Below are 27,749 nucleotides of genomic sequence, written 5' to 3'. Positions count from 1 at the left end.
ACCGCCCGTGTTAGAGCCACCAGCTCCCCTCCCTCTGCTGCTCTCCACCCCAAGGCACGGCTTTCCCAGGTGCTGCTCTGGGTGGCTTTGGGGAGTTGTCTCTCAGCAGGGCTCTCCCAGACCAGCCGAGAACACAACCATGGGCTCCTTGGTGGGTGCAATGGGAGCCCAGCCTCAGACACAGCGACCCCAGCTCTGCAGGAGCCGTTCAAGGGGAGTGGGAGCCCTGCCAGCTGCCAGAATCAGGGAGTTCGTCTGGCACCCCCCATGAAGCCCAAGGGAATCCCACCAGCAGCTGCCAGCCCCCCCCGACTCCCAGAGCAGCCCAGGCACCCCCAGGGTCCCCACGTCACCGGCTGGGGGCCCCGCTCTCTGCTGCAGGCCCAGTGATGCTGAAGCTGTCACAGCGATTTCTCTGCTCATCTCAAAGCTTTCTGCTCCCAAACACGCATGGACAGACATTTCAGCGGATAATTGGGAAAACCAGGACCTTTCCCTTTGCAAGGAACTGTTGTTCCAGGGCTGTGCTGCCGAGGAGGCGGGGGGGGGGAACAGCACCAGGCAGCCCCAGTGTGAGGGGGGTGACAGCATTGGGCAGCCAGGGAAGGGTCAGGGTACAAAATACCACGGGATATTGGAGAGGGGGAAGAGCTCGTGACAGGAATCTGCCCCAGGGCACAGCTTCCTCCCGGTGCTCTGGCCCTGCCTTGGCATTTGGTTTGGAGGAGCAGCTCGGCAACCTCCAAAGCCAAGAAAAGCGGTTTGAGTTGGGCTTGGGGCTTGTGTGAACCCTCCTGGCACAGGAGATGCATGAACAGTGTGTCCTTCCCGTGGACCCTGGCCAAAGGGGTACGAGCTGCTGTCAGCTCAGATTTGCCTGGGAAACCAGAGCCTCGTGCTCCAAAGGAGAATGCTTCCTGCTGCCTTTCAGGGAGATGTGGGCTGGCAGAGCCCAGAGACAATGCTCTGGTAGCAGCGTGCCTGAGATGTTCTTTACATCCCATGACTTTTCGGGGAGAGCAAGAGATCAGGGTATAAGTTCTGAAATGCTCCAGCTCAGCCTGTTCTGCGATGGGAGCCCCAGAGATGATCCAGGATGAGGGGAAGCAGCAGTCCCCTGTCCCTGCAGCCACTGCTCCCCTTTTTGGGGTGGCTCAGCTCTTCCTGCTCATTCAGCACCAGACAGTGGTTTGGTTCCTGAGCACTCTGAGAGCAAACTGAGCTCGCTTGGGCTCCCTGGGAAATCACAGGCAGTAATTAAATCACTCGTGACCCAGTTGGATTGGAACTGGCATCTGCGGCACGAAAACGTCTTTCATCCGTGGGCACCCTGTACCTAATCACCCCCTTCACCATGATCCCATACAGGACAACAAGGATCTGGGATCTGTCTAGCAAAATGAAACTTATTGCTAATAAGCAATAATTTGCTTTTAAGTTGGAGGCTTTCTGGTACAGAACTAATGAATTGTAATGACACTGATCAGCATGTTTGCCAGCAACGCTCCTCTGCAGCTTTGCTCCACGAGACGCCAGCGATCGCAGCCTGTGCAGGAGGAACAGATCCGAGGAGCCAGAGGGGAACGGGGAGTCTGAGTGGTGGCTGGGAAGCTGCCTTTGATGTAGCTGTAGATGTCAGCATGAGACAGAGATTCCAGCCCAGAGGAACATCCCATCTTTGTCTAACTCAATTATGTCATTTAATCCACTGTCTTTAACCTCCCAAGGCTCCCCCAGTGCTGACATGCCACTGGAGACCCGTGCTAGCCGCTCCCGTGTGTGGGCTGTGCCAGGCTGAGCCCAGCCCTGGAGCAGGCAGCTGCCCAAGGAGGGGTGACTGCTCCCAGGACTGCAGGCAGGTGCATTTTCTCAGCACCCAAAGGTGCAGATCTGGCTGGTGAAGGGCTCCTAGAGGATTATGATGAGGCAGGGCAGGGCTTCCCCAGCACCCCATCACGCTGCCAGCCCTGTCTGTGCCCTCCTGCCCATGTGCTGCAGCCCAGCCAGAAGTTTGTCCTGCACTTGTCCTCAGCTCGCTGGGGCAAGGCAGACAGGGCTGGTCCCCTTTGGGTTTGGAGGGGCACATATGGCACCAAGTACCCCCAGTGCCAGCGGCACGATGAGTGCAGAGGGTACACAGGAGTCACATCAGTCCATTCCCAACCACCCAGGGCGACACCTCAGGAGGATGGGAAAGGCTCACAGCAACAACGCTGGAAGTGACATTTTTAACCAAAAGTGCAGGGAAAGGTCAGCTCCCGTGGGAGCAGGAGGGACAGGGAAGCGCAGGGAGCAGCTGCTGCCTGCAGTTTCCCCACATAAGCAGATCAGAGCCCTGCGCACGCAGAGCGGAGCGCGTGGGGCCGACAGCGCGAGGCCCCAGGGCTGCCGCACTGGCAGAGGTCAGGGACGGTGCAGAAACACAAAGAGCAGACTGGCATGCTCCAAGATTCTTTGGCTCAGTAGGAAATGCATCCCTGGACAGTCTCCCATCAGGCCACAACCAGATCGAGGGGAGAAGCTGGAAGCTGCAGGCTGGAATTTATGAGCCCTATCCCCATTAAAATAGCCGGCGATATTTCCATCTGTCAGTAATGCTGACGAGGAGACCTGCTCCTTTGCATTACCCAAACAAAACCAGCACCAGCCAGGGCAGGATCTGGTACACACATGACTAATGCCATGCTAGGAATTTATGGCTCCAGCCTGCCCAGTCCCTAGTAAGAGCAGGAGCAGGGAACCATATCATCTTTAAGGTCCCTTCCATCCCAAGGCGTTCTGTGATTCTATGCAATTCCCTTGGTTTGCAGCTAATGACAAACCCTCACAGCCAAATGCTCAGGCAGAACAGGTCAGCCATGGTGACAGGGTGACATTTCTGGGCACACTTCCCTGCTTTTGTGCATAAAATCTGCAGCAGCCAGCTGGGCCCGGCCAGGTGAATGCTGGCAGATGGCACAGAGGGCAAGTGAGTCCTTGCCCTTGCACAGGCTCCTGCCCAGCAGCGCAGCACCTGCACATGCCAGCATCCCTGCCTCAGCCAACAGGTGAGGGGCCTCAGCACCAACATCTGAGCAGGATTTTGAATCCAACTCAGCACAGATACAGGAGAAGTGCACAGCAGGAGCCTAGAGGGACACGGTCAGCTTGGCACCTGGAAAGCAGCATCGAGTAGCCCAGCAGCAAACAGCTGCTCCAGCCTTGGACACGCGTGTCCCCGCTGCACAAACCATCTACAGAACTCAAGAAGACACCCACAAAGACAGAGCAGCAGCAACCACGCTCACACACGGACACACCCACACGTGTCCATCCCTCTGCCGCTGCAGCGTGGCCTCTTGGGCCCCAAAACCACTTGAGGACTGGCAGTGACAGCTGGGGGAAGCCCTGCAGTTCATGTAGGCCAGCAAGTGACAGACGCCAAGGACAAAATACGGCATTTCTGATCTCTCCATGAGCCCAATAGAGCAGATGTGCCAGAGCAAGGGCAGCCTTTGGGCAACCTTGACCTGCTGGGTGGGCTCCTACCTTGGGCCGCTGGCATCTTCCCCTTGTTTAGCTGCTTAAGGCGCTTCTGGTGGGACTTGCCGTTGTAGTGGATCTGCGCCTGCGCGGCCGAGTTGAGTTGGATGTTGCAGACCTCGCAAAGCGTGAACGACTGGTGCTTCTTCTCCCGCTTCATGCGCTGCTCGGGCTGGCTGGGCGGGCAGCTGGCCTCCTCCGCCACCTGCACTGCGCTCTCGGGGCTGTGGGATGGGCTCAGGGGTCGCTTCATGCCTGCGGGAGGAAGGACAGACCCACTGTGAGGACAGAGGGACGGGAACAGGCACCAGGTGAGGCAGGAGAGCCCAGCACAGGTCCCACGCCTTTGGTGTGTCTGAATCTGGGGGGGAATCCCTGAGCAAGTTTGGGCAAGACGACATGAGCAGCAGCATTCCCAGGAGGTCAGTGCTGGAGTAGAGAAGAACCCACTTCTTCCAAGTTTCCAAGTCTCTCTGTTCACTCGCGGGCAGCACCGTGGGTTGGCCCAAGGCAGAGTTAGGATGGAACCAACTCTCTGCAGGTAAGAGATTCAGCTGGCAGGACTCGTGTGCGGTGAGGGCGTCCCAGAGCCCGTCCCCACCACGGCAGGAGAGCGACTGGCACTGGCAGCCACCAGCTGGTGCCTGTCCTGAACACGGGGCTCTGTGGGACCAACTTGCAGCAGGAGCTGGAGCCCCAGACCTTCACAGCGATGCCACAGAGAAGAGCTGCCCGTGGAGGGCCTGGGGTCAGCTGGGGACAGCCCTCCAGCGGCCTTTGCCTTGCAGGGACACTGCTCCTGCTGCCCGACCCCGAGCTGGGAATCGGCTGGACATCCAGAACAGCCTCGGAGGCGCGAAGGTCACCCGAGCCCCGTGATCCAGTTACCACCTCGGGGCTGGCAGCTGCGGCTCACAAACACCCGCGGGCACGCCAAGGGGCCAAGGCAGGGGCCGGGGTGTCTGCGGGTGGCCAGGCAGGACCCAAGGGTGCCCTGCAGGGATGTCCCTGGCATCCTCGGCAGGGCTGCACGGGGACCGTGCGGGACTCAGCCGCCCGCACGCTCCTCGGGCAGCAGGAACCGCACCGGGGGCTTTGCTCAGCGATGAGCTGTCCAACGCTCCCCGGGACTCGGCACCCATCAGGCTAGGAGGGTTCGGTCCTGGGGGCCGCCGGGGGCTCGGGGCGGGCTCGGTTCGCTGCAGCCCCGGCCGCCGCCCCGCGGTGGCGCCGCCGCTCCGCGCCGGTCCCGCGAGTGGGGCCCGCGGCGGGAGGAGCCGGGACCGGGGGGACAGGGGGGAACGGGCGGGGACAGGGGGAACAAGGGACAATGGGGACGGGCAGGGACAGCGGGGAGAGGGGACATTGGGAACTGCGGGGATCGGGGGACAATGGGGACAGGGGACCGGGCAGGGACAGGGGAACAGCGGGGACTGCGGGGACAGGTGGGAAGAGCCAGGACAGAAGACAGCACGTTCCCAGTCGCAGGGCGGGGGTGCGCTGCCACGCACCGGGTGAGCATCCCTCTCCTCAGCGGGTTCTGGCCCCATCCTGCACCCCGGAGGTGGCCACGAGTGTCTCCATCAATAGTCCTGGTAGCCAAAAGCAGCGGGAGGTTTTCCCGCTAGCCGTTAACACAGCCGGAGGCCTTTCCCAGGATAACCATTAGCAGAGCAACCGGAAAGCAGATCTGGGAGACGATCAGCACCAGGAATGTGAGACGGGGCCTCAGGGACGCAGCGGGACACGCGGCACGCTGGTGGGGACACGCCAGCCGGGGCAGGTCGCCGGGTGCCCTTGGCATCCTCCCCCTCCCCGGGTATTTTTAATGCAATTACATCCCAGGGCGCGGAGCTAAAATTGGAACATTATGTGGACAAAGTATCCCCAAAGTCTCCCTCGTCTTTAAAACGGGCACTGCTGTTGCTCTGATTAGGCAGCAGCTCCCGTACCGGCTCCCGGGGCAGCCTTTGAAGGTCTGTCCTAATTGCACACACACTTGTTGTCTCATTCACTTAATTTCTTCCGCGCCTGTTCTGCTTCTCGGGTGTCAGGGCCACAAAGCGGGCGGCTGGTGGCTGGGCCAGGGCACAGGACAGGGCACGGCACGTGTGCAGCCCAGCCGTGCCCGGGCTGGGAGCTACTTTGGGGCAGATTTCACCTCTTCAGCAAAGCACTGAGGAACTTCTGGCCCGGGCGTGGGAGGGCTGTTACCTTTCACAGGAGGGAAACTAAGGCAAGGCAAAGGTTAAATGTCACCTCCAGGGTGATTCAGGGGCTCTGAGCCAAACCCAGCTCAGGACAGAGGGTTGCTACATCCCAGCTCCACCACCCATCCCACCCCAGGACCGATTAGGTCAAGCTTTTGCCTCCTCCATGCAGGAGGATCACAAGCAGTTACAAATTTTTGGGCAGCCCTCCCGAGGATTGTCCTGGATGGAGGAGATGAGCTGCCACTGCCCAGATCTGACCTGGCTGATCAGCATCAGTGGCACCTCCCGGGACCCCGATGACACCCTGCCACCTGCACTTCCTGCTGCCTTTCCCTCAGAGCCAAGGGCTCTGCCGGCCTCACCGGGGATCTCTTTGGCTCCTGATTTTCTGAAGGAGACCCATGCTGGGCCATCCTTTACTCAACTCCTGAATGCAAAGCAAAACTCCAGAAACCACGACTTCCCGCACAGGCTGCAGTCACTGGAGGTGGCTCTGTGCCCACACACGGTGCTGAAGAAACATCCCACAGAGTCCCACAGCACCCCACAGAGAAGCCATTGGCTGGGCATGAGATACATCAGTGGGGCAGTGGGGTTCTGGCCAAGCTACAAAATCCTGATGAGGGAGCAGGTTTGATGCAGGTCAGGTCCTTTCCTTTCCCCCATTTCCTTTATCCTGAATTACCTGGGGGCAGACCCATAAAGGCCACCCTGGGCACAGGGAGTGCTGTTATCCCAGCCTGGACAGATTCCCATGCACGTGCAGCCTGAACATCTGTGCAGGGATGTTCTCTCAGTGTCCTACCCCAGCAGGGACCCCCATGCTCCCTCCTGCCATCAGCACCAGTTTGGACTTTTATTTGGCCTGAACTCAACAGAGCCAACACCCAGGACCAGAACCTTCCCCCAAGTCAAGAGCTGAGGGACCTGGCAACAGCTGATTGGGAGATCTCTCCATTCAGCAAAACGGGATCAGGGGAAACACCACCTGAACAGAGAGTGCATGAACGTGGTAAGAGGGCAAGAAATCTGAAGGAAAAAAGAATCTTACTTTAGTCCACTAGGTTATGTTCTATTGAATCCACCTTCCTTGCCTCCAGTTGAGTACACACAACAGTAAATGAAAGCAGCAGAAATAAAAGAAAGTGTTGGCATTAAAGTGGCCACGAATGGTGTCACAAAATTCCCTCAAACCCTCAAGGACCAATTTCATGGTCCCTGTAAGCACCCTCAGGAAAGCCGGAGCTGCCACAACACCTCACCCAGGCACAACTCAAACCGCTGCATCCCATCACCGCAGGGCTTGCAGCATTAAGCAGCTCTGTGATCCTGCCACTGCCATGCACGTTTGCAGCAGGGTCCCTGGCTGTGCCCCGCCTCCAGAACCACCGGGGAGCCCCAGACCCCCTGCAGCAGCAACCCCACCCCTCACAGACCCCTCAAACCACTGGCACGGGCAGTTTCCAGCCCACCCACCCGTTTGTGCTCAGCGTACGGCAACGCCTCTTCAAGGCAGCACCTGCCTGGCACAGGAGGCTCCTACCTGGTGCCGGTGAAGGGAACGCCGAGCCCTGCCCTTGGCACCGCCGAGCCCAGCCGCCTCCTGCCCTTGTGCCACGGCCTCAGGGCACCGCGGCCGCCCCTATGCCTGGAGAGCTGCAGACGCTTGTCTCATATTTCAAGGAGCATTTCAAATGCGGTTCGATCGCCACTAAATCAGCCCTCATCAGCAGCCTCCGGACGAGAGCCCGGCACGTCCGAGTCGGTGCCTGTGGCTCAGCAAGTTCCCAAAAAGCCCGGAGCGTCACGCGGGGCAGCGGGCGCCAGCTGGCAGCGGGTGGCACTGGAGGAGCCACCTTGAGCCAAGAGCAGGCGGATGCACCTGACAGCAGCTCTCAGTGACAGGGGAGATGCGGGAACGGGGCAGCTTTCGGGGCTGCCTCCGCCGCTGGGCCCGGAGAATTCCCCGTGTAACTTCCTAAAGCGGCACCGGCGCCGCTGGAGGGATGGGAAAGCCGCTGGTCTCTGCGGTGAGTGCAGGGGGCTCTGCCCTGGGCACGGAGACAGCCCAGGGGAGCTGCTGTAGCATCAGGAGATGCTTCAGTGTCCCGGCCTGAGAGCGGAGCAGATGCAGGCAGGTTTTGGAGGGGCCTGACCGTGCCTGCAGCACTTGCAGCATTTCGTAACACTGCATCAAACCAGCTGCACCCCCCCAGCCCTGACACGTGCTCCGCTAATGCCAGAGCGAGGCACGTTTTAGGATCAGCCCGTAAACCACGCGTCGTCGGAGCAAGGATTAGTGCGAGCTGTCCCTCCTCAAGGGCTCCTGGCACGGGGAGCTGGGCACACACAGCACTCACACCACCCTCAACCCTCAGCTCTGAATCCCCCAAATGCCCGGTTCTTACCCTCAGATGCACTCCAGGGTTCCCCTCAGCCCCGTTCCCGCACGCTGAAGGGCAGTGGGACATTTTGCAGCCTCTCAGGAGGGCAGGGAGCATCGCACGGAGCACGGTGCCACTGCGCCTGCCCTCTCCTTTGCACACCAAGATCATTAACACCGCAGGGCTGCGTTGTCCCCTGAATCAGCAGATCCCAGCCCTGTTCCCGGACAGAGAGGACAGCTGAAACCCAGCAGAAGGAGATGCCATGGAGGGAACGTGCCCATCCGCTCTAGGAACTAAACCTGGGCAGTGCCACCTGCTCTCAAAGCAGCAGGGAAAAGAGCAAAGCAAGCAGAGGCAGGGAGTGTGACATTCCGTGCCGGGGTTCGGCCGCAGGTGTGAGCACAGCGCAGGGAGCGGTGGGGGAGGAAGGACTGAGGCTCCACGATCTATCACCCCCACTGGCCACGCGCCCCCAGCCTCTCCGCTGGATGAGGAGAACCTGACAAGATCACGGCATCCTTCAGGATTCCCGTGGTCAGCACAAAGATCAGGGCAGAGCCACTGTGCTCTCTTGGGAGATAAAACACAGAGAACCAGGTGAGGCACAGGGAGAGTCTGAGCCCTGGCAGCACCTCGTGCTCCCCTCGCTGGTCGCTGAAGCTGCCACAGGGAAGTTCCCAGAGAAGATGACTTTCCACAAGCGCAGGATCCAGAGTGAGATCCAGGCCAGCTCCTGGGGAGCTGCCACCCCCACAGCTGGGTCAGCAGCGGTGCCACAACGCCACAGGCATGGGCACGAGCACCATGGTGGTGGCAGCGCCAATCCCCTTCCCCCACCCACGTGTTCCTGTGGCAAAGGAGAGGACACCCACCATGAGCACTTACAGCGATGAGCAGGGTTCCAGCAGGTCCCACAGCAGAGGTGGCCATGGCCTCCCCTCCCAGCTCCCCTCCCTCCTGCGTCTGGGTCAGGAGCTTTTCAGGGCAGAAACCGGCTTTTAAGTGAATTTGTGGAGAGCTGCTGGCTAACAGAAGACCTCCAGCTTAAGCTGGAGCTCTCAAAGGCTCCTCTATTACAACGCAAATTAAATATTTGATAGTGCTAAGCAAGTGACATTTGCAGTCCGGTCACGCCAGGGGTATCAGATAGAGATATTTGCAACGGGATCTGTTTAAATCCATGTAGTGCTTTGAATCCGTCCATCAAAACAAGCCCAGAGCTTTATTAAAATCAATGTTATCAAACACCCTGCTGGGGGAGGCTCTGGAGCCCACGTGGTGGGGCTGGGAGGCAGCTGAACCCTGCTGAGCTGTGAGGCTGCAGTACAGTACAGCTTTAGAAGAGAGTTTTCTTTAAAATTCAAGAGTAGAAAGAGACTTATCCCTACCTGCAGCTGTGGGAGGGAGGTTCGCTGCAGCAGAAAAAAGGGAAAGCACTACCCCAGCCCCATATGGAACCTGTTTTCAATCAGATCTCTTATATATGAGAGATTTCTGCTACCTGACACCAGATCAGACATGCTCCCATGCCAGATCCATCAGATACACACTCCAGAAGCTGCCATAAAGTTGTTCAAAGTGCAAGAAATGCCCAATTCCCTTCCCCAGCTCAGCAAGGCTGCACAGAAACATGCTTTTGTCAACCTATACCAAAACTACTTTCATTACCTTCCCTAAAAAAGAGCTCAGAAACATAAAGGACTTTCTGCATCTGTCACATGAGATGTGACAAAGTGACACAGAGTCCAGGCAACTTGTTGACAGTGAACGCCCTTCACGGATAGATTTGGGGAAGATTTCCTTACCAGCACATGGCTCGGTCCCATCAGCTGTGGTGGGAGGGGAGGCTCCTGAGCACTGTCCCAGGACTGCTCTGGGTCTGCCCTTGGCCCAGAGCTCTGGGAAGATGGGTGCATGTCATCGTTGAGACGGCCACAGCAGTCAAGAGTGCTTCTTTAAAAACTTCAGGGGGCTCCAAGCATCAGTACCTTGTTATCTAAAAGTCTTTCATGGCTTTTCTATGTTCCAGTCCCATGAGTAGCTCCACACAGCTCTGGCTCTTTCTCTCCTTCTTCTACCTTCCCTCTGCATTTCCAGCTCACTGCTTCCTGGCCCTCACACAACCTCTCCTCCCTTCCTCCTCACAGCACAACCAGCAGATTCTAACTCCTCTCCCAGCTAATCCCCTCTTTTATCACACCCATAGCTGTGATGGCAAGGCTGTTCCCACTCTTTGATAATTAACACAGCTGCAATGGATGGGGGCAAGATTGCCTTCAGCACTCTGTCTGTCTTCCCAGAGGTCCAGGACAGCTGGACACCCCGACGTGGCTGGGGGGCCACTGCACCACCAGCCCCATCTGCCCCAGTTCCGTGGCACTTGTCACGGTGCTGAAGCTCCCAAACCTTTCCCAGGGGAAAGTTTGCAAAAGCATCTCGAGCTGAAAGGCGGGTGACAAGTAAAAAGAGCCCCGAATTTATTGTTTTCTCAGAATTTAGAGTGGGAGGAAGGAAAATGGGACGACCCATGATTTTTTAATGCCTGCAGTTGGCAGCTCCATATTTAATGTGACAGCATCCCTTTAAGAAAAATATGTTCATACACAAGAAAGGAAATAAATTGGCAAAGCAATTTGCTTTCAAGCTAGGCTGACAATTCCCCACTCGAACGTTTTGCTGCAGCCTTGGGTGAGCCTCAGTGGCCGGCACTCCATGCTGGGCAGGGGTCATCTCAGAGGTTAAGGATGCTTCACTGGGTGACAAGCCCATCTGGGAGCAGTCATTTATCCCAGAGATGGTGCAAAGAAAAGAGTAGAAGAATAATTCATTGTGTGTGAGGTGACAATTAGACTGTGCTGTCATGTTACCACACTGACAACTCCCCGACACAAACAGAGATGCTTGTTACGGAGCCTGAACCCACACGATCAAAGGGGCTCCTGCATCTGGGGTAGGAAGGGATAAAAAAAGACAGGAAGAAAGGAAAAGGAGAGCTAAATCAAAGCCTTGTTACCGTTACGAAAGAAACTTGTGAGAAATGCTCTTTGCAGAGCAATTAGTCACCAGGATCTGAGGCAAGCACCCGGCAGGACCCACTGCTGCTGCCCTGGGGCTGGGGAGGAGCACCCTGGTGTGGCCGCTCAGAGCAGCCTGGGGGGGACATGACCCCGAGCTGGCAGTGCCAGGAGGAAGAACCTGTCGTCTGACAGGGGACAGCACGGTGGCACCGGAGCCATCGGGAGGAGAGGTGTCAGGAAGCAGGGTCCAAAAGCATCCCTCACTTCTGCCTTCCCCTCTGCTGAGGGTTGGGGCTCCCCAGAACGACGCTGCACATGCAGCACCTGAGGGCCCTGCTGACAGTGGCAGCTCTAAAGGCAAGCCCCCAAAACCTTGAGCTTGGTCGTGGTGGTGTCACACCCAGGAGTGGCACAAAATCCCTCAACCGCCCCGAGGTGCTGCTGAGAGGTCCCCAAGGGTGATGAGGGTGCAAGGGTCCTGTCCAGCACCGTGCTGCAGGAGCAGTGGCCTTCAGCATCAGTTCACACCTTGAAACCCTGACTTGTCTGTGAACACCAGGATGCCAGAGCTGACAGGCAGGGAAATGAAATGGGACAGATGATAATGAATTGCCCACATCCCCCGGTGTCTTCTGGATGTGGAGTAATGAAGTTATACACTGCTCACTGCTAGAGGACAGAAGAAGAGTTTCAGAGCTCGGGTTTAATCAGCTCAGTGACAATCATGGCCTGGATTCGTTCCCTCCTCTCACCATGGTTTGATGTCTCCACTCCTCTCCCAGCTCCTGCCAGCCCCAGGGCTCACTGCCTTGCTCCTGCAGCACTGGGATGAAGCTGCAGAAACCCAGCCCCTGCAGTGTGAGAATCCTGCGCTGTGCTGGAGGTCATCGGTGTCAGGAGAGAAGCACGTGTATCCAATTAGACCGGGAAACCTCCGCTCCCAGAAGGGCAGAGGGCAGCGAGTGTTGGCTGGCGCTGCAGGTGGCAGCTGGAATATTTGTTTGGGCAGCACCATTAATGTAATTTAATGAGCTCGGGTGGGTCAGCGTCCCTGTTTGAAAGGAATTCCAGAATGAACTAATGAAAAGTTACTTATCTCCCTGCCACGGAGCCAGCCCCGCTCCTGCTCCCTCCTGCTCGCTGGCGCTGAGCAGGAGAGATCTCCCTGCTCCCTCTCTGCGCTCACCTGCCTCCCACACGTGCGTGGCACTGCCACTGTCGCCGCGCTGTCACCGGAGGATGCCTGGCACTGCGGGGAGACAGAGCAGGGCTGGGCACGGCTCACATCGACTGTGCATCGTCTGAGCAGCGAGCAGCACGGAGCCACGGCTGGGGCAGAGCCCGCTCCTTCCACAGGGTATTCCCAGGATGAAACCTGGGAGCTGCCGCTCCTCCAGCTGGGCGCTGGCCGCAGCCCTGCGCTCCGTGCTGCCTGCCAGCCAATTCCAGGCGATGGGAAAGGCGGTGGCGAGGCGGCCCGGGCAGAGGGGCTGCTGACGAGTCCGGCTCCTGCCACACGAAGCTGCCCATCCGTGCCAAGGGTCCGAGCGCGTCCCCGCGCCAGTGCCAGGTCGCAGCCAGGATGGAACAGGCGGCCAAGGCACGGCTCTAAGAGCTGCCTCGGGGCCGGGATCCCCACTGGAAGCGCCGCAGCCTCCAGCCCATTGCCAGAGCTCCCAGCTCCCCGCGGCTTGCGGGGGACAGCGGCGTGAGGCTCAGCTCCGCTGGCAGCCGGCGAGAGGTGGAGGCGTTGCTGTTATGAAAACATGCGAGGGCTGTGTCTGAAAACATTGCGAGGAGCCAGCTCCATAAATAGGCCCTTTGTGGCTCTTCCCTGCGCTGAGACAGGCTCTTTCACGCACGCCTGGCTCCGGCACGACGGGTTACGCGGCTAAAGCAGCCCCGTGTCGGCTGGGGGACACCGGGGAGCACCGGCAGACGAGAAACTGAGGCACGGAGCCCCACCACCCCGAGCAGGGGCTGCTACCACCGCACCAGCAGCTCCTCGGCAGGAGCCGCGATGCCCGTGGGAGGACGGAGAGCAGGACAGCGACCCGAGCTGTCACGGGACACGGGCAGCAGCTGCTCCGCTGCCGCCACCTCCGCGAGCAGCACGCCCCGGCGCCGCAGCATACGGCCGCGATTAATCAATGGGTTCATCAGGGAGCTGTCATTAATTGAGCCGCTCCTGTGGCCGTGGAGCGCGATGGTCGCTCTGGTGTCTTCGCTGCTTTCGGCCGCATCCTTTTAACGCGATGACAGCTCAGTTTGTGCCCCCTCAGCAAACGTCCCCCGGTGTGGGAGCACCGGTGACTAAAGCAGCGGGTGAACGATTAGTGACTCAGCGCATAATTTTGCTCATTTCGTGCCTTTTTTTAGCGCGGGGCGGACAGAGCTCGCACAGCAAACTCTCACCAGGCACCGCCACCGCTCCCTCACGGCGTCCCAGCCCCGGGCACCCACCTGGGGCTGGGGACCTTCTTGCAGGCAAGAATCTGTTTGATGTGGTTCTGCCACGGAAAACAGGGAGAAGAAGCTGGAAAACACTGCCAAGGGCTTTGGCTTGTTCTTAATTTTCCCCCTTTTTTTGTTTCCTTTCTGACTTGGTGTTGGGGATTAAGTTTGGTTTTGGTTTTTTTTTTTTCTTTCCCTATAGAATTTTTCCCCTCGTAAGTTGCTAAGAGACTAAATACTGATGCTTAGAGGGTGCTTGACCCACACAGAAGAAGTGGTGAGGGCGGTAGATCACTTAGTTTGGGGGGGGGAAAGGCCCCGGGGGCTCTGGGAGCTGAGGGTGCGCACCTCCTGCACTCAGCATCGGAGAGGACAGTTGGGTGACTGCAGGCTGTGTGAGGAGTCCGCTGTTAACGGAGGGTTTGGTCCTGGGAATTCTATCATCTGCTGGAGCGCCCAGGAATTCGGAGCTCTTCGCCTGCTCAGCTGGAGCTGGGTCAGCCCCAGTGCAGCCATCGCAGCTTCTTCAGCACTGCTCACTTTGCCTGTTGGGACACCCCCTGCCTGCTGGGACAACTCACCATTTCCAGCCATCAGCCTCAGAGTTTCCACATTTTGGCTTGGTGCTCTCGGGGTCCCAAGAGATCAGACTGCCCGGGGCTTGTCAGACAAAGCCCCTCGGGGTTCTTGGTTCTGTTTATCATTATTGTTATTGCTGTAGTTGTTGTTGTTTGTTTGTCCTGTTGTATTTATTAGTAAAGGCCTGTTATTCCTTTCCCCTATAGCTCTGACTGAATCTCTTTAATCTTCTAAATTATAATAACTTGGAGGGAAGGGATTGGAGTTCCCCATTCCTAGAGAGGCCCCACCTCTCCCTAGCAGATACCTGTCCTTCAAACCAAGACACTTGGGAAAAGGCAAGGGGAGCACTGGGCAGCGCCGGCAGGTAGCTGCCTTCATCAAGAGCAAAGCACTGAGCTCTTGTCTTGGCCGTAACTGATGACTGCAAACACCAGGTGCCGGCTTGAATTAAGAAGCTCTTTGAGCTGGAACTGTGCTGAACAGCCAGCGCTGGGGTGAACGCTGCCGGAGGAACCTCCGCCCGGACCTCCTGCACCAGCCCGAGGAGCGTGTGAATGAATGTCTGCACCCCGCAGGCTGGGCACGGCGGCAGGGATGTGCCAGCAGTCTCCTGTCTCCCCTACAGACAGGGCAGCCACAGCACGGCAGCCGGACGAGCGCAGAAATCCGACACGCGAGAGCAGGTCCGGCCCTGGGTGACTCCGTGTCCGGCAGCGCTGACCCCGCTGTCGGTGTGTCCGCAGCTCCGGGTGATCCGTGCAGGAGCAGAGAATGAGGTCAACGTCCTTGGCACCGCCACGGCACCTGGACGGATCCCTCTCCATCCAGGGGGATGAGCTGAGCCGCTCAGGTTCCCCCGTGCCAGCTCCCTTGTGCATGGATCTGTGCAACCACGCAGCCAACGTGACCAACGCAACCAGTGCCAGGCACTCCCATCTCCCACGGGGAGCTGCTGGCAAATGCTCACCCAGTGCCGCCAAACTCTCTCCTGGGGTCAGAGTGACACAGCCCCAAAGCAGTTTCAAGAGTGGCAGTCCCAGCCACCGTGAAGGACAGAGAGTTGTCACCTCCCTAAAGCAGCTTTGTCTCTTGCTTTCTCTTTAATGATTTCCCAGCTGCTTCCCCATTTCAGCCGATAATGGGACTTCACTCTCTATCTGGGTCTGAGAGGCGCTTGCCTTGTTCAAGCTGGAGAAAATCAATTTCCCTCTCACTCAAGTCTTTGCAAGACAGATGAACTGAAGATCGTGCCTGCCTGAGCAAAATATTTATTCAGTCTGGGAACAGATTTACTTTTCAACCTTCTATAAATACAGCTGAGGGCCCCCATTTAATCCCTTACCAGAAGACCTAATTTTATTTGTTTTATGTTTTAAAGAATTCTCCCTTTTCCAACGCCTTGTCAGCAGGTGAAGGAAGGCAGGATTTTCGGCATAGCCAGCGGTGCTGGGCAGCCAGGGCCCGATCCCGGGTGAGAGTGTGAGACCTCTGCGCTGCTGGGCCTGGGTTCTGCAGCGTTTCCTCCTCTCTGTTACTGGTTTACGCCCATCAAAGCTCTGCTGGAGCCAGGGCAGGCAGGGAGAGGCCAAATCCTCCACAGAGGCGTCTTTGTGACCCTGCCTGCCCTGCCCACAGGAGGATCCCTGCGCTGGGGGCAGAGTCGCTGTCTCAGCAGGGCCTTGCACAACCTTCTGCAGCCCCTGGAGACCTGAGACCACCTTCCAACAGACCCATCACCCCCATCTGCACGAGCCCCCCCGGGACCAGCCACGCTTTGCTCTGCTCACAACCAAAACAGGCTTCAAAGGAGCAGCGTTTATCGGTGCTGAAGCAGGAACTTCACCACCAACCTGTGCCTCTCCCCATGGGGTGACACATCTAGCACGGACCCTGCCTGGGACTGCAGCATCGCACCACCCTGACCCTCCAAGGACCCTGCAGCCTGCCCTGCCTGCGTTCTTTGTCACTCCACAGCCAGTGGTCCCTCAGCTGGGGCTGCAGATGGGTTGGAGTTCCCACCACTGGCAGGAGAAGGAAAAGCTCCTTGGCCAGCCAGGGGTGGGTGGGTGGTGGGGAGCTGCTCCCAGGGCGCTCAGGGCCATCCTGCCACCTGCCAGCATCTCACTGTCACACACCACCATGCTCCTACCAGAGGGTTTGCCCATGTCCTTAGGAGGAGAAATGTTCCCAAGGACAGACTGAAAAATTTTCCTAGCACCAAGCAGATGCTGAGAGCCAGCAGGTGCTGGAGCTGATTTTCTGCCACCAGAACCCACCTTGGCACCTCCCTGGGCCAGAGCCCCATGGCCATGGGAGCAGCAGTGGCACTGCAGCAGTGCTGTGCTGGAGGTGCAGGCGGCTGCTGAGTGTCTGTAAATCCCTTTGACTCATCCTCTGCCTAAGTCAGCATCAGTCAGCACCCATCCTGGCCCGAGATTCTGGCACTGCTTTGTGGTAATGGAGCACACAAGTCATCATCTCCCTCCACATCTGGCCAGGAAGGTGAGATTCTGGCGCAGGTGTGAACCCTGCAGTGGCAGTCCCAGGTCCCTCCCTGAGCTCCTGGCCAGGAGCGAGCTCCTGCACAGACCCAGGATGGACAGGCCCCAGCCTGGACAAGGGAATTGCTCTTTTCCCACCCGGCATATCCCCAGCCCTTGGAAGGCCCCTCCAAAGGCACAGCACGCTCTACACCACAACTGGTTCACTTATTTGACACGCTTATTAAATTGTTATGATACCTGTTGGCTAATTACCTCCTCTGGAAACCAGAGGGCACATAAATTTGACATTGACCTGTGCAAACCTGCAGCCCTACAGATGTTGGTCAGGTCTGGGGGGACTCAGTGGGGCTCGGGGAAAGTGGGGGACTGGGAACACGGTTCCCTGCCCCACCAACCCACTGCTGCTGCCCCATCTCCCGGCAAGATGAGGAGTGGGGAGCGCAGGAGTCATGGGGAACCCCCTCCATCACAGGCCTGGGGTGCCAGCGCTCCCCTTCCCGCACCCTCCGCCTTCCTGAGCACAGACTAATCCGGGAGAGCTTTAATCCGCTAAAGCCCTTTCATAACAGCCCTCAAAAATAAGCCTGGAGAGTTCCTAATACTTCTTGAAATTTTGGAGTTGGGATATTTATAGGCTCCGGCCTTGCGTGAGACGAAGCACACCCAGCACTGGGTGGGAGGGCTCGGAGTTGGAGGAACCTGCCCGGGGGGAGCCACTGCCCGACCTCAGCTCTCGCCCCCCAGCCCGGCCAGCAGCCGCTCTGTGCCGCTCCCAGTCTCCTGCTGGCTCCGTAACAAGCTTCCCTTGTTCGGGATTTTTATGGGTTTTTTTTTTTTTTTTCCTACAAGCATTTCAGGCTCCTCAGAAGAGCCTCTAGCCCGGCGCACAGACCGGCTCTGTGCCTTCAGCCCTTCAAACGAATGCAGAGCAGCAGCGCTTCCGACCAAGACAAACAGCGGTGATGCCGCGCCCCCGGGGCAGCAAATCACACACGGTAACAGAGAGAGTTCAGGGAAAAAAAAAAAAAAAAAACAAGCAAAATGTGCCAGAAATTACCCACATCCACAAAAAGGGGAGGCGAGGGTCCTGCTCTGCTGGTGTCCTGTCACCAGCAGTGGTGACCATTGGCATCTCTGCCACATTGGTCCTGGTAGGGTGCAGCGAGCCTCTGGACATCCAGGGCAGCATCACAAGAGCCAAGTGGCAATTGGCAAGAGGAAAGTCATTGGTTCCATTGGTTTCTCTCCTGCTCCAACAGATGAAGCGAAAAATATCCTCCAAAGAGCTCTTAGCCCTTTGCCACATGGCTTTACAAAGATGTGAGCAAAGACGTCCCCAGGGCAATGGCTGCAGAATTCTCACAGTTCCAAGGCAGCAGAGCTCTCAGAAAACTGGGAGGTGATAGGAAGATGAGAAACCCCTCTGATCTTACACGGTCAAAACCCACCCCACATTCAACAGCTCCTTCATCCCCCTGACGCAGAGCAAGAGCCAGTGGCCAGATGTCAGAAGCAGAAATACTTGAACTGGAGACAGAGTGGCATCAGCCTGGTTCCCAGCAGAGAGGCCCCAGCTCATCCCCCGACTGGTGAGCACAAGGCAGAGGAGTGAGCAGAGCTGCCAGGATCCAAGCTGCTGGCCAGAGGAGTCCAGAACCTCACCAAAAGGAAGCAGCAGGGATGCCCAGCTCCCTCAGCACCCCAAGCCCAGCTGCTGCTGCCTGACCAGGGCCCAGCAGCTGGAGCAGCTCCTGACTCCTGGCAGACACAGGCACAGATTAGGGCTTCACCTCACTATGTTTCCTTTGCAATTTCCCAGTGATCTTTCTTATCAACTAATTAAAAAATTTCCATAATTAGGCCAGGGAAAATCACGACTCAGGAACGTTCCCATTTCAAAGCAGCACAGATTTGTTTGGTATCAAGGGCTCGGAGCCCTCCCTGATGACCGGGACTCAGCCTGGAGCCACCCCTGCAGGGCCCCGCAGCCCCAAGCCCACCTCCAGCCCCTCTCCCCGGCGCCCTGCCGGGAATTCATCCTGGGGAAAAAGGCTGTTTACATTGTACGGGGTAAAGTGGTAGGTTTTATAAAAAATCCCATAAAGGCCTCTCTGACAGCAAGGGATTCTCCTTGCCTTCAGCCCCTGTGAAGTCAGGAGTGCTTGGGGAAGAACTCCCTCTGTTCCCACAGACAAGCAGAGCAAAGTTCCCCCTGTGCCCACAGCCCAGCGTGCCTGTGCCTGCCCCGCTGCCACGGCCAGGCTGGGCACACAGGCAGCCTGATGCCTCTGAAATACCAACACCTGCATCGGGGGAGCACCAGGGAATCTCCCACAGGACCTGGGGCATCCTGTGCCGGCATGGCTCCTCAGTCTGCAGCTTCTCTTTGATGACTGGCAAGTAAATTGTTGTATTTCTAAGAGAAACGGAGCAGTTGTTACTGGTGCAGCTGCAGCCTGGGTTTCCTTGAGAGCACAGACATAATTCCTGACAGGGGCTTTCTGACACAGAAATTATGGCGCTATTTTGGAGGCAATCTCAGAACATCATACTAAGAAACAGCCTTTGTACATCACAGTATCGTTGCCAAATTGACAAATAGACCCTCATGGGCTTCATTATTCTGCTCTGGCTGCACATTTTTGCATTTTTATCATCCCTGGAAATGATTAAAGAGCTGCAGAACTGAGGGCTCTGGCTTCGGAAAACTCAAACTCCAGTCCCGATCGAGCTGAGGAACAGGAGAAGCAGCTGGAAGGGCTGCAGGGCTCGGAAAGGGAATCTTTGCCCCTGTGATGTGTAAGTCTGGCACGTTTTGGGCACTGTCTGGTGCTTCCACTGCAGGCTTGCACCTTTTAGCCCTGGAAATTCACCAGTGTAAAGCAATGTGACTGACACATCCAGGCTGGATTGGGAACACCCGTGCAAAGCTCCTCATTCAGTCGATAGCAGACTTGTGTTGTGCACTCGCAGAAACGCATCGACCTCCCCAGAAACATTAGGTAACGGCCAAACAAGAGGAAGATCTCACAGAAATACAGCAAATAAGAGCCCAAGGGTTCCTTTACCAGCCACCAGCCAACGCCTGAGGATGCTGGGGCAAGGCTCAAGGAGTATTTTCGGGTTGGAATGGCTGTAGATGGCCACAGCCAGGCGGGTTCCTGGCGCTGCTCTGCTGGGGCAGCAGCATCGCTCCAGGCTCTGTGCATTCCTGCCAGCCCACGGGGATGAACAGCAGGCGGGTGCAGGCAGAATGAGCTGGGGCAGCTCTGCCCTGTCCCTGTCCCCAGTGGCACACTGACAGGAGCCTTGTCCTGGGACAGCTGGGAACGCTAGGCAGAACAGGAGCCCCCAAAAACAGCACAGAGATCATCAGCCAGGCACGTGGGGAGGGATGGGATGGGATGGGATGGGATGGGATGGCTGCTCCGAGCCCACTGGCAGTGCACACTCCAGCAGGATGGTACCCCCTCACCTGGGCAGCCAGACCTCAACCCTCACCTACCACGGCCAGGACATGCGGCCCTCCACGGTCCAGCACTGGGGTCCAAGCCCTGAGGCCAGTGAGCCGCCAGCCCTCAAAAATATTTCCTAATCTTGGGACTATTAAACCAGCCTCTCGATTTCTCTGTGCAGAGGCTGCTGCTCTGTCAGAGCCAAACAGCACTTGGGCAGCGGGAGCAGCCACTCTGGAGCCCCAGCCAAGCACAATGCAAGCTCAGGGCTGCGAGCTCAGGGAGGTGAGCTCAGGGATGGGAGCTCAAGAGCTCAGGGATGACAGCTCAGGGATGCTCCTGTACAAGACTCACAGTGGGAAGTCACAGCCTGGCATGACGTCACAGCCCTGCCAATGCAGAGCCTGGCTCTGTGCATCCACAGACCGAGCCACATCCAGGGTCACACCAACCTTTTTTCCCAACGCACGTGGCAGATTATGGAACAAGCACGAAATCCACAGCGCACGGTATCGTCACCCTGCCCTGAACTCTGCACATGGTGAGAGAGTTTGTGGTTGGCAGAATCACACTGGCAGATACTGAGGAGCCAACAGGGCTCCTCCACCCCCACGGAGCCCTTCCACCCAAATGACAAACATCATTCAGCTGGGCTGGATGCTCCGTTGGAAAACACCTGCAGTCACTTAAAAAAAGTCAGTGGTGGTGGATTTGGGTGGCGGTGGCTGAAGAAACTCCCAGGCAGGCTGGCAGCCGGGACAGAGCCTCATTTATCCACCGGCTGTCACGCACGCTGGCACTGCCCATTGATGCTATTTTCAGGCACTGTGCCCCACATGCAGACACAGCAGCTCACAAACATCTCCACTCCCCACCCAGACACCCCAGGTAACCAGGGGTGAAGTAAATGCGTGCACAGCGCTGAGCAGGGCAGGGCCAGCTCCTGCCTCACATTTTCACCCCAGTTTGCTCCCTGTGGGGCAGAGGTGTTGCCATACTTCATGGGACACACAGACACATCCAGCCCTCGCAGGGGCAGCTCCAGCAGCAAGGTGCCAGCGAGCTGATCCCTGCTCACTGCTGAACCAACCTGGAAGCCCCTAAGATCCTCCAGGAGTGCGACGCCAGGCTCTAGACCCCCTCACATCCACACAAAATCACCTCCTCCGTCTAAGCAGCACTTTCAAATTTTGCTCTGCAAACCAAATCGCAGCCTCTTGTGCCAAGGCGTTGTTTCCCCACACGCCCATCCAGCCGGATCGGCGCTCACCGCCCACCACGGCGCTGCCAAGGGCAGGCGCGGGCACGTCCCTGTGCCGCGATCCGTGGGGTTCGCTCTGGGGCAGAGCGAGCCCCAGCCCTGCTCCACCGCGATGCAAACTCATTAAAAGCTTCCACCATAACTCACTGCTGCTCCAAGCTAACAGCAAAGTCTGCTGGTAATGGCCGGGGCAGAGCGGTCAGTCTGCTGAGCGCGGATCCTGCTTCTGCCCGCACATTCCCGGAGCAGGGGACCCCGCTGCTCCCACCCGGAGACACGGCCAACAGAAAGCGCTTTTGTACGGCTCTCTGAAGGTCTTTTTTCCCTAAGAGCCGAGAGTCCCCGTGGAGGCAGCCGGAGCCTCGGCTCCATTCCCACCGCAGCTCTCCAAGTGCCGATCCCAGCATGGACGCACGCAGCTCCGGGCACCCTGCGGAACAAGCCAGGGGGACACGCAGGGTGGCTGCGCACGCCGAGCGGCTCGGCGGGGCCCAGAAGGACCCAAGGACCACCCCACCGCCCCCTGCCCCTGCCGGGCCGCACGCCCCGACACCTGGGCCAAGGCCGCCCACGCCCGGGCGCCGCCGCGGATCCCAGTGCAGCACACACCCGTGGGGGTCCCACGCCGTGCACCCCACAGCGCGGACACCCCGGCGGGGACGAGCCGGGGTTACCGGCACCCAGCGGGTCCCTCTCGGCGTGGGAACCTCAGCCCCGCACCGGAGAGGGGCTGTGCTAAAGTTCCGCTCAAGAAGTTTCCCTCCTAGCCTCACCCCTCCGGGTGGTCAGTGGGGCCGGGGTTCCGCCACCCCCGCCCCGTTGCCCGGTGCTCCGGGCGAATATCCGGCCCCGACGCCGATTCCCGAGGCCCTTCCAGCGCATTGTTCCACCCCCCCCCCCGACGCCCCAACCTCCCGCAACTTTCCTAATCCTGCAACTCCCCGTGCCCGCAGCCCGGCTCCGCGGCCGCCGGTACCGGCCGCCCCCGCCCGCCCTACCTGCCCAGCCGCCCGGCTCCGCCGCCGTCTGCAGCATCCTGCCGCCGGCTTCTCGCTCCCGGCCGTGCGAGCGCGCTCTCGGAGGAGGAGGAGGAGGAGAAGGAGGAGGAGGAAGGGGGGGGATGAAGGCAGCGCTCGCGCCGCCGCGGTCCAACCCCCCCTCGGCGCCGCACGCCCGCACGGAGTGGGAGGGGGAAGCGCGGCGGCGCATCCCGCTGCTGCATCCCGCAGCTGCATCCAGCAGCGGCGCCGGGGGCTCGGGGACATCCTCCCGTCGCGCACCCCCGGGTCACGGCTGCCCCTGGCTGGGGCGGTGGGAGCACAGGGGCTCCCCGGGCTCTTTCCGGGGGGGGGTTTGGGGGGTCGGTAAGGTGTGTGGATAGGAGCGCAAAGGAGGGTGACACAGCGGGCCTGCGGGGAGGGCACCTGAATTTCAGGGTACTGAGATGCCGTGTGCGCCCCGGAGAATAGCGGGTGAGGTCCCAGAGCCCCCCAGGGACGAGGGTCTCCAGTCCCGAGTGGCAGCGGACAGCCCGGAGCTCCAGGGAGGCGGCACCGCCGGGGACTGTAGGTGGCAGAGCCGCTGGTTGCACCCTGGCCCAGCACGCAGAAGGGAAGGACAAGAACCGCGGCCGTGCCCGGGCAGCCCGGCTGACCCAAGAGGGTGAACCGGAGCCAGGGGTGGGCTGGAGGGAGGGGACCTGCAGGGAGATGCTTCTTCCTCCTCAATCGCAGCTGGAGCACAAGGTGCCGCCAGGCGAAGGCGCCTCTGCTGCCATGCTCCTGCCTTGTGCTAAGGTCAACAATTTTAAGTGCAAAAGTCTGAGCTGGCCTGTCGCTGTCATCGTTGTTAATATTTTAGCAGCTCCCAGAACCTTTCAGCGGGGCCACACAGTGCTGACACAGGAGAGGAGATAAAAAAGCGTCCTGCTGCCCGCCCCAAGGAATACGCTGTCTAGACGCGTTATATAATCACATTTTGCCCTCCGCCAGGACACTTTGCACAGGATCTCAAAGCACTTCCCAAAACTGCTAATTGAGCTTTGGAGCCCAGCTGGGAGGGAGCTGCTCTGGCCAAGAGCCCTCTCCTCTGGAGCAGGTACCCAGGGGCTCCTGTCTCCCAGAGCAATTGCCAGCTCGCTGCTTTGCTTCCGCTAAAACACAGAATCGGTGCCAAGAGGCAGAGGTGTGATTGGCCCCGTGCTGGCACAAGCTGCAGAAGTGGGGGCAGAGCAGTGCTGCTCCAAACCCCTGCGAGCCCACAGGTGCCTGCAGCAGCCTCCAGGGTCAGCTGCCAGGAGCAGGGAGTCCCAGTTGGAGCTGCTTCTGGGTCTACAGATCCTGGAACACAGGTGATCCAGCAGCAGATCCCACCTGTCCACACCAGGAGTCCCTTTCCCCGCTGCTGTCAGGTCCCCAGGAGCAGCAGTGTGGCACCACTGAGCTTTGCCCTGGCTCAGCATAAATCACTTGGGGTTTTCAGAGCCCTTTCGCCAAAGCTCGGTGCATTTGTTTGCTGTGCCATCTGATTTTCACAGTGTAGGATTTTAATTTTTTTTTTTTTCCCTCCCTATAAATAATTACAGGCGCTCTAATGGATCTCAAACTTTACCGTACCTTGGCTGTCAGGAGCCTGATGATGATGGTATAGCCTTCTTCTCCAAGGAGCAGAGGCAGGGCTGGGGCTCCTGCACACTTTTTGCATTTATTTTAACCCTTTAAACCTCATCCTCCTGATGCCTTAAATTTTATCTTCCATGTATTTCAGGTTCTGTGCTGCCCAAGGGTGCCGCTCTGAGCTCACACTCAGGGTCACTCAGCTCTGCACAGAGCAGGGAGACAAAACAAATCCTGTTCCTGCTGCACACCAAGGACAACTTTCAGGCCCAAAAGCACAAACAATGGCGGCTGGAGGGAGGAACAAGAAGGATGGGACCTCACAACCTGGAGCTGTAATTGGACAATTAAACCCCAATATGCAAATGGACCAATATTTATAAAAATATAAGTCCTCATGACCCGTCAGCCATTTTTGTGACAATTCTTAGTCCACCTTTGGTGTAGCCCTGGCCAGGCCCTGTCCTGCCCAAGGTGTACCCTAGAGGCCTTTCAATAAATATCTGCTTTATTCTCCAGCTCTGTGCAGTCTCTGTTCCAGGTCAGCCTTCCCAAGGCATCACTGTCTCCACCGCAGTGCGGGGAAGGGATTGTGCTCCCTGTACTGCACAGGGGTCAGAAGTGCAGAGGTGAGGCCTCTTACCTGACCCACAGCTCCCAGCACTCCAGCTCTGGGCAGCATGGATGAATTTCTTCCCCTCCATGGAAACTCTGGCTTCCCTCTTCCAAGGGCAGCCCTTCACATTGCTTCTCCTCGAGATACTGCTTGTGCCAAGACCACGGTCACCCTCAAACATTTTGGTTTGCTGCAGATATCTCCAAAGCTGAAGACAAAACTCTAAACAAAGGGAAGGCTTCATCTCCAGCTGCAGCGCCCTGGGGTGCCACGGGGCAGAGCAGCAGAAGGCACAGCGCATCCAGCCCCTCCATCACACCGTAGCTGCTCACAGAATTTCTCCCAGCCCCGTTCTCAGTTCTGTACAGCAACTTTGTGCACTTGAAGAAGCAGAAATGAGTCTGTGAGGAGACAGGATGGGGCACTGCCAGAAGGGAGGGAACTGTGAGGGAATGGGCACTGCCAGGAAGGAATGGGCACTGTCAGGGCAATGCTTCCTCTTCCTTCATGTTTCTGGAGCTCTGCTTCCAGCAAACAGGGAGTTTTACAATTACACCGATGTTCTGCATCCTTTGGCAGCTCTGACATCCCCCCACACAGGGAGGTGCTGGCGGTGCCCGGGGGCACCGTGGTGGCACCTCACCCATGAGAGAGGTGATGGGTAGGGGTGACAAGCTGTCCCACCTGTGATGCTATTGAGACACTGCCAATCCCAAACGTGGAACCACAGGGCCCCAGGGAAGCAGGATCCCTCCTGCAGCACCAGCTGGGGTCTCACAATTGGCTGGCTGCAGTGCCCAGCTCTCCAGGTGCAGTTGGAGTATCTCCTTCCTTGGCACGGCATGGCAGGGACCAGCACCGGGCAGAACTCAGGGGTCTGGGTGAGGAGGGCCATGGGAGACAGGTGGGCTGTGCTCAGGGCTGAGCCAGGGTCTCACAGCCAAGAGAGGTCAGTGTGGGGTGATTCAGGCCCAGCACCACTTTCCAGGAAGGCTCGCTGGCTCCTCGGCCACCGCTCTGAGCCGTGCCAAGCTGCTCCGGCAGCTGCCGTGGCCGTTCAGCAGCTGTTGAGCTGTAATTGCTCATTGAGTCATATTTTTTTTTTTTTCTTCCCCCCCCCAATGAAAGCAGCGCTGTCAGGGAATTAAAATCTTTTCAAAAGCCCATAAAGATTTCATAAACGTTTCAGAGCCAGATCGGTGGCGGGTTTAGCACCTTCACAGCCAGGACCCAGGGAAGGCGGTGAGGGGACCAGCAGTGGAACACTTGACAGCCGATGTTGGAGTCCAGGGCATTCCTTTGGTTGCTCTGGAGGGTCAGGGACCTGGGCAGGGGGGTCTGGGACCCCAGCCCAGAGCTCAGAGAGACAGTGGCTTTGATTTCAGTCCATGGGAAAAACTTTCTACACTGAGAGAAGGTTTACAGGCCACAAGAATGTGAGAAATAGTAGTTTAGCTTATCACAGAATGAGAAAATAGTAGTTTTAGGTTCCTAGCATTGGAGTGAATGGGGACAAGATAGAGAATCTGGGGTGTTGTCTCCTTCTTCTTCTCCTTCTCCTTCCCTCACTCCATTGCTGCATTGACGTGGCACAAAGTAGTTAGTGAGGATTGGGTCAAAGTAAAAATGACCTTTTTAGTAATAGTGATAGACATTGGTAAGAAATAGTAAACAAGAAATACATAGTAATTAGTATAAAAGATAAGGACAGCCCAGCTCAGGGGGAGACGTGAGGAATCCATGCAGCTGCAAACATCTCGTCGGACTCCGAGAAAATTGTAAGATAAGAAACAATAAATGAAGTATGCAACCTTGAAAAATCTAAACCTGAGAACTCCATCTCTTCCTTCGGCTCGGAGCTGTGCAGGGGAGCAAGGACCCTGAAACCACCTCAGTGTTGGGGTAAGCCCCTGACAAGCCATAACTGGTTAAAGGAACAGCAGCGCTGGGCAGCACCGGCCCACGGGGAGCTGAGTGGGGCTGCACTGCCCCTGCCCACAGCCTGCACGGGGCAGGACTGGTCCCCAGTCCAGAGCCTGGGTGCAAGGGCCCAGCTGGGCTCTGGGTGGTTCAACTCACCTTGACTCCCTTTGACACACTGCTGACACGGGATGTGGGATGCTGAGATGTGACACAACAGCACGTCCAGACCCCAGGAGAGCAAAAAGCTGACGTGGGGAGAGCGCAGCTGCACCAGCCCCAGCGCCTTGGCTCTCACCTGTTTCTCATCAGCTCAATTAGCAGCGACCAGCTCTGGCCAGCTGGGAAGTTCAACCCCACAGCCAGCGTGAGCAAGGGGCGCTGGCCCCACAGACACCCGTGTTTGAATCCAGACGAGCCTAAGGTGTCCTCAAAAGCAGAGCTTTGCACTCTGCAAGAGCTGTTGTACACACGGAAGGAGGTTTTCCGCTGCTGCAGCTCTTCCCACGTGAGCAGGTGTTTGCAGGTGACGGAGGCACCGCGTTCCCCTGCGCCGTCCCGGGCACTCGCTATTTTTAGTGCGGAGCCGCCTTTGATGCTCTCTCTCTCTCTCTCTTTCTGAGCTCTGCAAAATATCTGGGCCAGGCACGCGCAGCTTCCACGGCCCCACACTGCCAGAACACGCTTCCCAAGGAAGGACTCGGGGATGCTGGATGAACCCAGCTGTTGGAGTCCAGGGCATTCCTTTGGTTGCCCTGGAGGGTCAGGGACCTGGGCAGGGGGGTCTGGGACCCCAGCCAAGAGCCCGGAGCTCAGAGAGACACTGGATTTGATTTCAGTCCATGGGAGAGGCTTCTTGCACTGCAAGAAGCATTGCAGGCCACAAGAGTGTAAAAATAGTAGTTTAGTATATCACAGGGTGAAAAAACAGTGAGTTTAGGATTCTTGGCATTGAAGTGAATGGGGCAAAATGGAGAATTTGGGGCGTTGTCTCTTTCTTCTTCCTTCTTGTTCCCTCACTCCATTTCTGCAGTGATGTTAGCACAAAGTAGTTAGTGAGGATTAGGTCAGAGTAAAGATGACCTTTTTAGTAATAGTGATAGACATTGGTAATAAATAGTAAATAAAGAATACGTAGCAATTAGTATAAAAGATAAGGACAGCCCAGAGACAGGGGGAGTCACCAGATGTCCGAGCCGCGGC

General features: G+C 57.8%; 1 protein-coding gene across 1 annotated transcript; it reads right to left on the bottom strand.

The window, feature by feature from the left end:
- LOC120763633 (zinc finger protein 385B-like) lies at positions 1–22,604 on the bottom strand. Its single transcript, XM_040087075.2, has 2 exons — positions 22,394–22,604; positions 1–3,777 (listed from the first exon to the last, which is right to left on the bottom strand). Exons 1-2 carry the CDS (start codon positions 22,602–22,604, stop codon positions 3,395–3,397), a joined length of 594 nt encoding a protein of 197 aa, XP_039943009.1. The 3' UTR covers positions 1–3,394.
- Positions 22,605–27,749: the final 5,145 nt, after the last annotated feature.

The sequence above is a fragment of the Hirundo rustica genome, chromosome 27, assembly GCF_015227805.2.
Source record: "Hirundo rustica isolate bHirRus1 chromosome 27, bHirRus1.pri.v3, whole genome shotgun sequence".
NCBI lineage: Eukaryota > Metazoa > Chordata > Aves > Passeriformes > Hirundinidae > Hirundo > Hirundo rustica.
Note: the sequence above shows the minus strand (reverse complement) of the source record. Positions and strands in the feature narration are given on the sequence as shown.

Coding starts and splice junctions, on each gene's coding strand:
- LOC120763633 (XM_040087075.2), bottom strand. CDS start 22,604: ATGCGCCGCCGCGCTTCCCCCTCCCACTCCGTGCGGGCGTGCGGCGCC. Junction 3,778..22,393: donor GGAGCCGGGCGGCTGGGCAG/GTAGGGCGGGCG, acceptor TTCCTCCCGCAG/GCATGAAGCGACCCCTGAGC.